Genomic DNA, 13,467 nt, shown 5'->3' with positions numbered 1-13,467 from the left:
GCATATACGGTTTACTCTCTGACACCCTGAATAACTCGCCCTTAAGCCGATGCGCATTTTGTTTTACGTGAGAAAGAGCGGTTCACCTCTGGACAGTTGTGTGCTTTTAAAATTTGTAGGTTCGCTTCTTCATATTCTTTTTCCTACCCTTCGCTCTTTCTCAGGGGTGTGGGCGCGGGTGATAATTGATGCGGGTCGGTTCCTGGTTGTTTTACCGCGCTGGTCCTTTCTACGTTGCCCGCTGCCCGCATATAGCGCAGGAGCTGACTCGAGGATGTCTAACCCCCAAAGCACACGTGGATTCCAAGAGGAGCTTCTTCGTTTCCTTCCGCGAAACGCCAAATGAAGCGTGCTATAAGTTTTTTGTCAAAGGCGTCGAATTTCTCCCACAAAGTGGAAATACACTTCGTTTCGATTTTGACAACTGCCATCAATCGCCCCTTGCCAAGCACATTCTCCACAATCTCCCTATGGTGGAGGAAGTTACCATTGGGAGGGATTTTGTGACGGTGCGCCGTGTGGACGATGACGACACGGCGGCTGCAGTGCGACAGTACGCTGTTAGACTCGGCGGTAATCCCACCGCGACACCGGAAGAAACGGCCGAACGGTCAGCGGCGCTCCAGCGGAAGGTTATGGACGCCATGGAAGAAAACTGCGAGCAGGTAAAAACACTTTCTGGTCGCAATGACCCTAACGAAAGTGTGGACGGTGGCGGCGAAAACACCGAGGATAATCTAGGTTCGCAGGGCGGGGTTGCACTAGACTCAGTGGATGAGGCCGCTCTGCGTGATCTGGTGCGCAGCACACATTGGAGTGAGCTAAAGCTTCATGTTAGCGCCCTTCTCACGGATCACCTGTACAGTGGTCGGGCTCATATCGACGCAGATGCTCCTCACCCGCATCCAGATACCATCCCACAGGATGGCGATTCTGAGGTAGTGGTGGTGTTGAAAGAACTTATCTCTACCACGATTAGACCACAGCTTCAAGCTGACGGTGGTGACATTCGCTTTGTTGGGCTTGCGGATTCAGTGATGCTGGTTGAGATGCTGGGAGCGTGCCGTAAGTGTAGGAGCAGCAAGACAACTCTGAGGGATATGATTGAGCGGACGACACGGCACTGGGTACCAGAAGTGCAGAAAGTTGAGGAGGTGGAGCGCGGGGGCTCGCATGAAAGGCAACGGCAAGGCAAGGACTAACTAATTTCGTTGCCTATTGATTTAACAACATCGAGGCAAATGTTGTTGAAAAGGGTTGTTGCACACAATCTCATGCACGTTTGTTGCCGTGGTATGGGATGCCAGCTCGCCTCCACCTACTAAGTTTATGGTGTTTATTTTGTAATGCGGACACTTTCATCGTGTGAAAGGAAAAAGGGTGGAAATGTGGTTTGAGTGCACTGCGTACTATTGGCCACCTCCGTCAGTTTGTTTAGCACCCTATTTTTTTTCGTTGTGTTATTTCTTATCTCTTTCTCCACTTGTCATTCCTTTTGCTCGCGTGCTGATTTCAAAGGACCAGGCTTCCACAGTAGTGCTTTTCGTCCTCACAACATCTTTACGGTTTCGGCATTCGGTTCGCATCGTGTCATTCTTGTTTTGCGCTAAGAAGTTATTGCTCCCATTACGGCGGTGTAGTAGGGGAGCAACTGAACAACCAATATACGCAATAGATACTGAAGGGGACGAGCCGAAGGACACGAAATACCCAGTTGGGAAAAAACCAACGATAAGGTGCGTATAACCAGGTACACTTCGGCTGTGGGCAAGCGAGGGCGTATCAACAAAGGAGGGGAGAAGTTAACTATACGAATGGAAGAGCGTGATGAAATAACGGCGACGTCATTTCGCGTTGTGGTCCTTGAGGAAAGGCCGTACTCTTTTGAAGAGTGCGCAGCACAGCAGGTTCGGAGCTCTGTGCGGGTGACCCACATCGCCTTCACACCACCTACTGTGGAGGAAGTTGAATCGTACGTGAAAAGGCAACAACAAACAAGGAAGCAGAAGCTCTCCTCAAGAGTTAAGACATACGGTGATGCCGCGTTGCGTCAGATAACCCTTGCAAACCTCACGACACTTTGTGCTTCAGGGAAGATGGAGAGCCACACGGTTGCGTGCTTTCCGTGGGGTTTTCCCGGAAACTGTGGCACAGTTGCGGGGCCCCTCAATCTCGAAAGTGAGGGCAGCAGCAAGAGAACAATCGGCGCTGACAATCTTTTCCAGCTTGAGCAGGTGCGGCTTGGTGGAGTGTACACCGTGGTGCTTCCCCGCATGAGTGACTTGTGCAGCAATGTGGACATACGATTTGATGTGGATGGTTTTGTGCAATTGGAGGTGGTAGGGCCTGGAAGTGTTACCTTCTTCGGAGAACAGTACTCGTCACTGATACCAGAATGGCTCAATCATCACTTCTTTAATGTGAAGGATGGTGAAGAACATGAGGAAGACTCTGACGAGGATGACATCGCGCAGATGTATAGGCTGATTCGTTGAGGAGATATGAATCGCAGTGGAGTGAAGGACGTTCTCGTACATAGAGGCCATGTAATTGAAGGAAGGAAAGGGGAAGCGTGGCACGTCGAAGTTTGGGGGCAAGGGAGCAAGGTGAAACGGGAGGGGAATCCTTACCAATACGGGCTCCACTTGGAACGAAACATATGAGAATTTCGCTTTCGTGACATTCCGTAAGGGCTGAGAACGCATTCCCACCGCATGTTGAGCTCTCTGAACCTGTGCCCCATATTCTGAGCTATCTCTATGACTCTTTCTCCAGCCCCCTCTTTTCTCTCGGCGATGATGGTTGTGGTGTTGTTTTTTTTTTTTTTTTACTCTTTTCCCCCTATCACTCTCTTAGAGTCACTCACTTCATCCCCCCCTTCCTCGGTCGTCCAGCAAAAATACAGCTTGTTTGCAGTATCGACTGCACGCTACACAGCGTGTGGGATTTACTCTCGCCAGTAAGTAAGCTGGCGCGTGTGGTAGAAGGGGGATGATAGTCAGTGCCTTCCCCTTTATTTTGTTTCTTGTTTCGTTTCAGTCTTTTTCGGTTTTCTTTTTACTCCTTCGTTCCAGCAGTTGCATGTCTAAATAGGCTGATGCCGACGAAAATGGGCGAGGGAAACAATCGAACGGGAAAATGAAAAAAAATATAAAATAAAGGAGGAAGGGAAGCAAATGGAGTGGAATGGGACATGCAGGGTAAAAGGAAGGAAAGCTAAAGAGAAAATAATACGAGATCCGAGCGGAGATCATTTTGGAGTTCCCTGTGTGGCTGTTGCTACCTCGAATCGTTTGTTTGGTCTTTGTGGAAGGCTTCTCCCCCGATCTTCTTACAGCTGTATCCACCAAGCTAATCCCCCGTGGAGGGTTATTCAACTGCGTGCGACAACGATCCGTCTCCCGCTCCGATAGCTCGGTAACGGCAGTGTGCGAGGTTGAGGGATGAAGGGGATGAGCTTTTACTAGTGGCATACTGATATTAACAGTGAGGGGCCCATAGGGTACGAATGTTTGAGTGGTGAAAGGGAGGAGGGTAGATGAGACTGAAGCAACATCCGTGCTAAGTAAGGTAGATGGTGGTAGTCGGAGGTGTGGTCCGTTATTTCTCGCTCCCCTGACAACGACGTTCTATCAACGTACAGAACATATATATTAACACAGTATTTACTGAGCGGTAAGGCGGAACATAGGGTGGGGACACACCAACTTAGTACTCTACTGCATAGTGCACGATGTATGTGTGTGTGTGTTCTGGCAGGTCTACATCACAATTCCGCTGTGAGCTCTTGCTTTCTTTTCCCATTTTAGGGGGTTTGCCTTTACTGCATACTGATAAGGATAGAAGGAACTAGGAATGCAAGTAAGGAAACTAGAACCTTTCCCCCTATACCTCGGCGGTCTCGTCTTTTGGTAAAAGACAAGTAGGTGGCACCGTTCACGATAACATCATTCAACGACTTCCCTGTGGGGACCGAAGTATTCCTTGATTGGTGGCTCCTGGGGATCGTAACTGGAAGGGGACGGAAATGGAGATAAAGTTGCACGCGGTGTTAGCTCCTTCTGCCAGAGTAACTGGAAGAACTTCACCCTTCGTGTTGCGTGAAAAGAATTGCCGGTGGCCACTGCCTCCCTAAAGCAACACCCGGTGGCCGGTGTCAGGACACGATCATTCGGATAACGTCTTGCTTATATCTTCCATTGGAAAAAGGTTAGTCGAGATACATGATGTGGGGTAAGGCAGGCGTTACATGGGACCTGCGCTCCGCACACGGAAACGTTTTGTTTTTTTTTCCATTTCTTCACTGAGATGTTTCCCTAACATCGCGCGAAACACTTAGTTCTCCTTGCACCAGAGCCATTTCTTTCCTCTTTCCCCCGATCTTTGCTTGCTTTTAACCCCCTTTTATCCTCACAACACACACGTATGTGCGCACAACAAACTCACTCGAGTTTGTCGTATCCAGTTTGTTTTAACTGGAAGTCAGTTAGCCGCTTCGACTGTATTTTTTTTTTTTAAGGGAGACCCTTTCACGTATCGGGAACTAAAGGTACAGGCGCCTCAGAAGGTGGCGCTACAGACAGAGGAACGGCGCCTTTGTTTTGTCGATAAAGTGACGGGTTTACCATTCGAAAGGGAGAGAAGGCACCGAAATAAATATTTTATATTTATCGGGTTTGAAAAAAACTCTGCCGCTCGTTCCCTACGCCGAGGGAGCAGCACAGCTGTCGAATCGCGGCGTGAGTTGTCTGCGGTGCAGAAGGTGGTGCGTGGAAAGGGAAGCGCACTAAGGTGAGGAGGGAGACCTGTACTCCGCCACGAGTATGAAGTGTGCTTGCGCAAAAAGGAGGAGGGGAAATGCATTCTTCATGGCACTAAGCCCCCCAGGCACTTTTTTAAATGTTTTAGCCATTATTGTTGTGTTTACGGTTTTGCCCGTACTTGCTTCAGCTGCCGAAAATGGGGTTGTAGTTGGTAACCTGGACGGTACCCGCAGAATCACCACAGATGATATTCAAAACGGATTCGATGGCGGTAAGAACTACATGAAACCATGTGTCGAGTATGATTATCATGGACACAACTACGTCTTGATTGTCGAGATGGGCTCATTTGCGGATCACCTCATTCCCCTTCCTGGGGTCACCTTGTGCAACCTCCTCACTAACATGAACGCCACGCGGAACTACGTGTACGCCCCGCGAGACCCGCGTGATCCCGCATGGGATGGTTACACACGCGTGGTGTCCGAACCGCTAGACACCGGTGTCCTTGGTGGCTCAGGTGAAGGATACACGGAGGAAAGTGGTGGGAGGACGCTCTCGTTCTGGGGAGATAACAACGATGATACGAGTCATACCGGCGGGTGCTGCGCTTTGACGCCTGGTGAGCCTGCAGCATGGGGGCGGCCCTATCGACTAGTGTTCGTTCCAACAAAACCGGCGTTGTACCTCGCTTGGAGGTTCAAACCAACCGTTGCGGTTGTCAATGGTCCAGTTGTATTTGAAGTGAACGTGTGGAACAGACACAGCGAGCCGTATCAAGGAAATGTGACGTTCCGTATCACGGCAAACGGTAACACCACCATCGCGGAGAGCCCAACAGGTCGTTATACACATTACGCCGGCCCCCCAGCGGAAGGTGTTAGGGAATATGTAATTGTCGTGGAAGTTGTGAATGGGCCTGAAACCGCGAACACGAAAATACTGAAAGCTGTTTTGAATGTTGTTGGGCGGCTTCCAGCCGACGTGTCAGCATACCCTGACGCAATTGTCCCACGTCTGCTGCATTTTGGTGAAGCGGGCACGGCAATACGTGCAGTGGAAAGATCAACTGCCCTCGAAAGGGATTGGTTCGCTCCCACTGTCGTTGGCGGTGAGGCACAAATTCGACCGCAGGTCGGCAGCAGGAGTATGGTGCGCATTGACAGCGAGCACTTCTTGCAGGATGTGTGGCGGGAGTTGGCCGCAGACGATGGTGTGTTTGTAGCGAAGGTGCCGCACAGAAGTTTGCAATTCTACGCTTTTTCTCTTTATAGTGCTGCGACCCAGCGTGTCACTGTGCGATATGGTTTCGATACCACAGCGGTGGTGTATGTCGACGGTAAACGCTTCACTCCACGGAGTGCCGACCCATCGAATGAAAGTTCGTTTGATGTCTCTCTAACTGAAGGCTTCCACCAGGTGTTTATCAAGTTGTTTTTTGATCAATATAGTGTCAATAACCGAACTGAGTTGCTCGCTACATCCAAGTTTTGGATGCGTGTTGTTGGCACTGCTGTTGGCTACTCTCTCAGGGGTGTACCGAGTATGGAAGGCGCAGCTTATGAGCTGATGGACGACTTACACGTTTCCAAATTTCTCCATCTTGGAAAGGAGTGGGTAGACTTCGTTTACGGTGGTTTCGATGGGAGTGTTGTTGATGTGCTGCGAGTTTTTCCCCAGCCTGGGAGAAAGGTAGGAAACCTTACGTGGACAACACTAACATCCCCCGACGGGAAAATACCGGTGTATGGAGTGAATCTCCACAAAGGGAAAGGGTCGGCTGTGTCATACATTGCCTTTTCCCTTCACAACGGCCGTAACAGCTTCGCGTCGGTTTGCTGGACTTTTGTCACTGAAGGTGAGACAGACTTATTTTTGGACAGCACGCCTGCTTATTCCCGAGGAAATGGTACGGAAAGAAAGCAAGAGAGTGTTACAACTTACCTGTCACCGGGGTGGCATTCAATTATTCTCCGCACCGTTGCTATCAATGGTCATTCTTGGTTCCTTTCATTTAAAATCCACCTTGGAAGCTGCGAGGTTAAGGGTGTCAACGCACTCGGTAACGATCTTCCACCTTACCTCACTCCCGTGCAGGCGGAAGCACCGGTGCTGACTCTGATGAGACTTGTTGAGAAGGAATCGACTGTAGGAGCAATTCCACACGATCTGGAGGCCGAAATGTCGCCTAGTGCTCCGCTGACAGACTTTCCTTTGAATTCACGCCCTAGCTCCATGATCCTATCTACGGAGAGTGTCTGGGTGCTTGGTGAGAGGCGCCAGTACGAGTGGGTGGCGGAGAGAAGTACAAATGGTCTCTGGAGGGGCGAGAGTATTTGTGGAAGCTTCAACCAGTATAGGGCACTTGCGCTGTACGCAGCGGAGGAGATGAAAGTGGGGATACGTGTGGCTTCCCATGCAGATCATGGATTGTGGGTGGATGGTCTATTCGTTGGTTCGTCCTCATCGTCTTCCGTAGGGCACTATCTTTACCAGGTTAGGTTGGCGAGGGGCTGGAATCGATTAATACTAAAATTGAACACGACGGGTAAATCACGTGTCTTTCATGCTGCGCGGGGTAAAATAACGTGGGAGGGTGCACAGAACACTTGCAGGAAGAAAAACGGTATGCAACTTTGCTCACTATCCGAGATATGCCCACTCGGCATCGCCCCGAGAGAGGCAGCATCCACCCCACAAAAATCCTTCTGGGTTCCTGTAAATTCTGCAGAAAATGGGTGGGCCCACATTACCGTAAAACGCGGCAACAAAACACTGCTCTGCCATGCGTGGCGTAAGGACGATGGAAGGTGGAGTCCAGCGAAGGACCACCACAATCGCCACCTAGGCCAGCTGGCTGTGGCATGTTGCGGCGGCACTCCAGCGCCACCTATGTGGCTAAGCGTCATCCCGCCCAACCGTGCACGCGGCAGGGTTGGTTATACGTACGACTTCCCCCCGGCCCCCGACCGTGTCGTCGTGAAGATGCCAGAAGGAGTCACACGGTCCACACCCATCGTAGGTGATTTACAAGGAGGTGTTCCGGCAAGCAGCACTAAAAACGACGCTAGGTATCGTACTGGTGGATTGACTTTCGTACGAGAGTCCTGGAGCCAACTCACGAGGGGGAAAGCAACCGCCTTGCCAAATGGGAGTTCAGAGATACTGGTCAACCGGGTTGCTTGCCTGGCCTATTCCCCATGCAGCCTCTCTGTGAAAGGTGTGGAGGATGGGTGGTATTTTTCTCTTTTACGCACTGACACCGACGAGTCGATGGTGGAAAGATTTTTGCAAGGAGAGTACGCCAAGATTCAGAGGCCATCATTGAGTTTTTCTGGTGTGCTCCCAGTTGCTCAGAAGAACGCGGTGGTTGTCCCTCCCCTCAATATTGGGTCATTCTACATGATAGCCTACAACCCTAACATGACCGGCACGCTTGCTGCAACTCGTTTGGAGTACCGCACTCTGTCGATAACACCAAAGGAGGTAGTGGGAACGCAAGCATCTGCATTTAAGGCAGAGGGAAGTGCACTGGAACTCGGTGACGCCGTTTTGATCCCAACAGGCAACCCTAACTCCCCAGCTGACTGTGGCACACACAAATGCCATCAAGAGTTTTCCCGCAGCAGCGATGGCGTTGCTGTCATATACTCTAACGTGTCTTTCCCCTTTACCCAGGATTTATACGGCTACAACGGTAGCATCAGTTGTCTGTGTGTCTGTCTTTCGTGTTCCCTGCCACCGTATACAGCTGCAACAGTGCGTGTTGAATCGTCAAAGGTTGTGGGGTTTCCTATAAATATCACAGTGACACTTCCACTGGCGCCGGCGGAAGATATTGTGGCGGCCATTCGACCGCGGATGGTGCGTGACGGTGTCGTGGCTCAATTCTACGGACGGTTTGATCCCCGGAAGGGATACGCTGTTAACTTTACGTCCTCGGGAACACCCAGACCGGATTGCACGAAACCATTTTGTTCCGTGCTGAGCATAACAGAGGAACTTCTAACGTGTGAGGTACACGTGAATACCCCTCTGGCGTGCAACTGGACGGCCGTGGTTTCAAGCGGGGGTAAAGCCGTGCCGTTTTCCAGTGGTTCCTTCACAACGCTCCAGGTTCACCCTTCTCCACCGTCGGTGGAATACGTGACGGGATCCTGCGCCTCTATCAGCGCGTGGTGTGTGAATGACACCAAGTTGACACTACATGGCAATAACTTCAACCCAGTTGGCGCTGAATACAACCGGGTAATTGTTGGAGATGATACATCAGATGCAGCCGTCTTGTGTGATGTACTGAGCGCGAGTGCGAGCACCATCACCTGCACACTTAAGGTACTGCAGAGCAAAGGGGAGGAAATATATCCGATTGGCATTGAAACTAGATTCTCGGAAGATGAATGGGGAGAACGGCAGGAGGCGGGGTACCTCGTCGTGGGAGGAGGTGCTTTTGTTGGGGGATGGACAGAGGACCCCGTGCACCGATCAGTTTGGGGTAAAAACTCTCAAGTTTTCGTAGTCTGTTCTTTTATCGGTGTGGTTGTAATATTTGCTATTGCAGCGATTGTATTTTCCAGGATGCACGCAACGTCCTCAGATATCGACGTGGCTCTTGTAGAAGATGATGGGATGGGGCATGCGGGATCAACAGAGACGGAGGAGCGCACCCATGAGGATACCATTTCCAGATTTCGCGACGGTGTCGCCACTCCCCCGGGGGAGCGGGCGTGAGATATAAGAGGGTTGCACTTCTTCATGGCATTGAAAGGAAACGAGAAGCCCCGTTAACTCTTGCACGAATAACGGGATTTCTGCTTGTTAATATCAAAAGTATTTTGATCGGGTTGGAAGCCGCTTTTCAGGACGAGAAAGTGCTTATGGATAATTTCTAAGGGGGCTATCACATTATTTCCAAATTGTTTTCTACTATTAGACGGACACCTACCGAAGAGCTCCCATCGGAGGGCTTGTTATTGTAAGAGACACGAATTCACACTCAGTTTATAACATTTCCTCTTACCTCGGGAACCTTCTCCCTTCTTCAACCTAATTCACCACCGACTTGGGGAGGTCTCCGTGGTATTTTGCACAATTACCTTCATCCTAGTTTTTGTCTAAATGGTCTCCTGTTGCTTTTTGATGTTTCTTTGCAGATACCTTTTTTTTCCACTTTCCCTTAGCCCAATGTAGTGATCAAGGGTGCTGACAAGGGCAAGTTCTGTGCGCCCTTGAAGGGGAGTTAACCTTCTGGGAGTTGCAAAGGTAGGGGCAAATACTGGTGGAAAGGATTTTAAACAGAGCATTATATATATATATATAAGATCAACGGTTGTTGTTGTTAGTGTTGTCACTATTATTGCTCTTCGCTGCCTGCGAAAGGTAAAATGTATTCGGATCTCATGCAAAGTCTCTACTTTCTCCCCCTCTTTTATCTTCTTCCACATGCCCCGCCGTCCGTGGGGCTTCTTGTAATGTTTGATGTCAGGGTAGTTGCCAACCCACCTGGGATGTCATGGCTGGAAGACAAGTCACGAGACCTTGAATCGTTGAGGAAACGTCTGACAGAGTGCGGGCACGACGCGGAATCCCTCACCATCGTTGGCCGAGAACTGCACGAAATAGCAGAGCAGGCGCACCGTAAAGGAGAATGTGGCACGCTGGGCGTCGAGAGCGGAAGCGGTAGGGATGAGGAGCAGGCCTTCCAGCTCTTCACGCATGCGGGCGAGCTACTCATGCGGACAGTGATTAGTATTCTTGAGTCTTTCACGCAGTACGAAATTCATGCGGCTACTAGAGTAAGAATAGAAAAGGAAGAGGTGGATATCATTGAAACTCTGATGCGAGCAGCGAACACCGACAAGACGTGCAGTGCGCTGAGCACTCTACACTGTCGGTGGCGCCGCGTCTACGCCGCTTCCCGCGCGTGGCGTTGGTGCGAGGCTCACGTAACGCTTACTTCAGATTACAAACCTGATTTGTGCAGTGGCGGCCTCTACGACATGCTGCCTATGACGGAGTGGTGGTGGATGCCCGAAACCGTGAGCGCTATGACCCCACCAAAGGCGGAGGCTACATCGTCCATGTGCTCTGACAATGATGATGGATGGTTGTTTTTTGAAGACCTTTTCTTGTCCACCACAGCACCACAAAGTTCAGAGTGCAAACGCCAGTTGCACGACGCGGAAACAGTCACTGCTTTTTTGAATGAACTTAATTCCACCGTCGACCTCTTTTCTCGCCGCATTCCGGCAGGGTACGATGAGCTGCGAAGGCTTTATATTGGCAAGGCTGACATCCAACTGCAACAGGCCCGACTGTTTTCGCATTTGTCTTTTGTGAAGGGAGTACCGGGGAGCTACCAGAACGCAACTGATGGCAAAACTGTGGTGAGCGGGGGTGTGAATGGTTGCCACAAGCTTTTGTGGATAAGCCGCGAGGGTCTCTCAACCTCCATGCGCTGCCTTATCGATGCCCTTACGGCTGCGCAAATAGCGGTTGCACAATTCAACGCGCCGTGTGACGATTTGATTCGCCGAATTCGTTTGGCAATGTTTGGTGTGGGGCTATCGTCGGATGGGGAAGGTGATACCCCGCACAGTGCTTGTACACCCTTTCTGCATCCGTCTGTTGAACCGAGCAGCAACAGGTGGCGCATCAAACACGGTGTTGGGCTTATTGCTACAAGCCATATCATGGAGGGCGCAGTAGTTGTGAAGGACAAGTCGCTGCTGCTTGTTGGCCAAGTGTCACCACAAAAGCGGAAGCAGGAGCGGGTCACTGACATTGTGGAGACCCCGGACGGTGAAAATGCTGCCGTGGTGAACGGGGCCTTAGAACTGTTTCTTCGCGGGGGTTTCGCCCATAAGGATGAGTTAGCAACCTCCTCCATTGTCAAAGCTTTGCGAGTTGGGAAGCTCCTCGGTGACCCTGTTGAGGCACCTGATATGCATTCGGCGTTACACTTGCTTGCAATGATGCCTTTCTCGGGTGAAAGTGGGATGCACCCAACTCAAGGGGCGGGAAGGGAAAATGTGGACTATGAGGCAGCCATTGCACGTGATCTAGCCGACCTCATGTGCTGCTGGCGACGGTGTTCTGTTCCGCTTGAAGCACCACAAGATTTCAGAGCCACTCCGAAGGACGAAGTGCTTACCCGCTGCCGCGCCCTCCTTCCGTTGGTTTCGTTGATCAACCACAGCTGTAAGCCTAATGCCATAATTTTGCCCCTGTGCAGCGAAGAATCACAAGGCGGCAGCTCCTTCGGAGAGGGGAAGGGTGGTGTCTGTGTTATTGCCCTCCGCGACATTGAGCCCGGTGAGGAAATTACTGTATCGTATCTTTCCTCAGTACTAATTCCGAAAACTCTAAAGGACGAGCAAAACGGTTTCTGTTGCTGCTGCTCTTTCTGCAAGTCAAGCACCGCGCTTTTGGAGGGTGTTATATGTCCTGAGTGCAGGCAGCTAATATATGACCCCGAGGATGCACAAAAAAATTGTGATAAATATCAAGGTAGTGCGGGTCGGCAACCCACACGGGGGGTTCACACGTATCCTTGCGTATTGGTGGACCTTTCGCCTCCCAAGGGTCAGCGGTCCTACGAGCATGCTAGCGACTGCTCACGAGCAGATTCAGACACTTACGAGTCGCTCTCGAGACGTATCCTGCAAGGATATGCAAACGCAGTGGACAAGGCATGTGAAGAATTTGAAAGTACTAGCACGTTTGGGGGCGTTGGCGCGAGTGCTTGCGAGGTTGAGGTTGAAGCCGGTACAGTTGGATCGAGTGAGGAGGTACAGGGGATTGAGGTTGACGGGATGGAGGAAGGGAGTGATGACGATGATAATGGCGCAGGAGAAGATCAACTAGCGCAAACGGCTTTGCGACGCCTGATGGACTTAGACTCGTTTGCCTGTGCGCTACCCACAACACATTATATCCGCCTGCAGACAAGGCTGGAGTGTTTGGCGCTATCTCTTCGCTCCCAGTTGACAACCCACGACAGTCATATGCTTCTGCTGCTTTGCGAGGAACTGCTTGAAGACTTGCGGCAGATTCTACCACCAAACCATCCACTGCTAACGGGGGTTCGGCTCCAGTATGCCCTTGCGCGGAGTCGTCATTTCGCTGAAAGCGCTGATAGCAGTCACACCACTGAAAAACATGATCATGGCTGCTGTGGTGGTGTGCGTGAGTGTGCAGCCACGCTGTCTTTGCCGTTTTTGAGAGACGGCATGATTCGTGAATGCATTGTACACTCCTTCCAGGAGTTTTACACAACCGTTGGTTGGAAGCACGAAGGGTGCACTCAAAGAGAACTTCTCAGTAGCTTCCTTGAGGAGTACGCCGTGGAGTTACTCATGTGTGGAATAGAGAGCATAGACCATATGACTTTACTGTCGCTCGTGTACGATGCGTCGCAAGAAGCCAGTGTGGGGCTGTAGGCCCTATACGTTAATTTTTTCGGCGTGACAATCGACATATCGCACGATTTATTTTATTGTCCCGTTTTGTCCTTCGTATTCGCTCGTTCTGCTTCACTTTTGGAGCCTCAACTTTTTTTTCTATTCCCGTTTGTTGGTGGCTGTAGAGGGCCCTGGCGGCTACAAACTGCAAGGTTTCCCGCGATCATACACCTCCTTCTAAAATTGGTGTTTCCTTCAGCCACGAATATTGGGCAGCTGAGTTTTCTGCCTTGTTCCGGATT

General features: G+C 50.8%; 6 protein-coding genes across 6 annotated transcripts; 5 read left to right on the top strand and 1 right to left on the bottom strand.

Annotated features, from left to right (window-relative positions):
- Window positions 1–188: 188 nt before the first annotated feature.
- Window positions 189–1,202, top strand: TbgDal_X13490 (HIRA-interacting protein 5, putative; the record flags this gene model as incomplete). Its single annotated transcript, XM_011780214.1, has 1 exon — window positions 189–1,202. The coding sequence occupies one exon, from the start codon at window positions 189–191 to the stop codon at window positions 1,200–1,202; it is 1,014 nt and encodes a 337-aa protein (XP_011778516.1).
- Window positions 1,203–1,386: 184 nt separating this feature from the next.
- TbgDal_X13480 (hypothetical protein, unlikely) lies at window positions 1,387–1,746 on the top strand (the record flags this gene model as incomplete). The annotated part of the gene is made up of 1 exon (XM_011780213.1): window positions 1,387–1,746. One exon carries the CDS (start codon window positions 1,387–1,389, stop codon window positions 1,744–1,746), a length of 360 nt encoding a protein of 119 aa, XP_011778515.1.
- A 68-nt stretch (window positions 1,747–1,814) lies between these two features.
- On the top strand, window positions 1,815–2,495 carry TbgDal_X13470 (hypothetical protein, conserved; the record flags this gene model as incomplete). Its single annotated transcript, XM_011780212.1, has 1 exon — window positions 1,815–2,495. One exon carries the CDS (start codon window positions 1,815–1,817, stop codon window positions 2,493–2,495), a length of 681 nt encoding a protein of 226 aa, XP_011778514.1.
- Window positions 2,496–3,035: 540 nt separating this feature from the next.
- On the bottom strand, window positions 3,036–3,473 carry TbgDal_X13460 (hypothetical protein, unlikely; the record flags this gene model as incomplete). The annotated part of the gene is made up of 1 exon (XM_011780211.1): window positions 3,036–3,473. The coding sequence occupies one exon, from the start codon at window positions 3,471–3,473 to the stop codon at window positions 3,036–3,038; it is 438 nt and encodes a 145-aa protein (XP_011778513.1).
- Window positions 3,474–4,823: 1,350 nt separating this feature from the next.
- TbgDal_X13450 (hypothetical protein, conserved) lies at window positions 4,824–9,494 on the top strand (the record flags this gene model as incomplete). The annotated part of the gene is made up of 1 exon (XM_011780210.1): window positions 4,824–9,494. One exon carries the CDS (start codon window positions 4,824–4,826, stop codon window positions 9,492–9,494), a length of 4,671 nt encoding a protein of 1,556 aa, XP_011778512.1.
- A 653-nt stretch (window positions 9,495–10,147) lies between these two features.
- Window positions 10,148–13,204, top strand: TbgDal_X13440 (hypothetical protein, conserved; the record flags this gene model as incomplete). The annotated part of the gene is made up of 1 exon (XM_011780209.1): window positions 10,148–13,204. One exon carries the CDS (start codon window positions 10,148–10,150, stop codon window positions 13,202–13,204), a length of 3,057 nt encoding a protein of 1,018 aa, XP_011778511.1.
- Between the last annotated feature and the right edge of the window lie 263 nt (window positions 13,205–13,467).

This window comes from Trypanosoma brucei, chromosome 10 (genome assembly GCF_000210295.1).
Source record: "Trypanosoma brucei gambiense DAL972 chromosome 10, complete sequence".
In the NCBI taxonomy this organism is placed as follows: domain Eukaryota; phylum Euglenozoa; class Kinetoplastea; order Trypanosomatida; family Trypanosomatidae; genus Trypanosoma; species Trypanosoma brucei.
The sequence above is the reverse complement of the archived record's forward strand: the minus strand, read 5'-3'. Positions and strand labels throughout refer to the sequence as shown.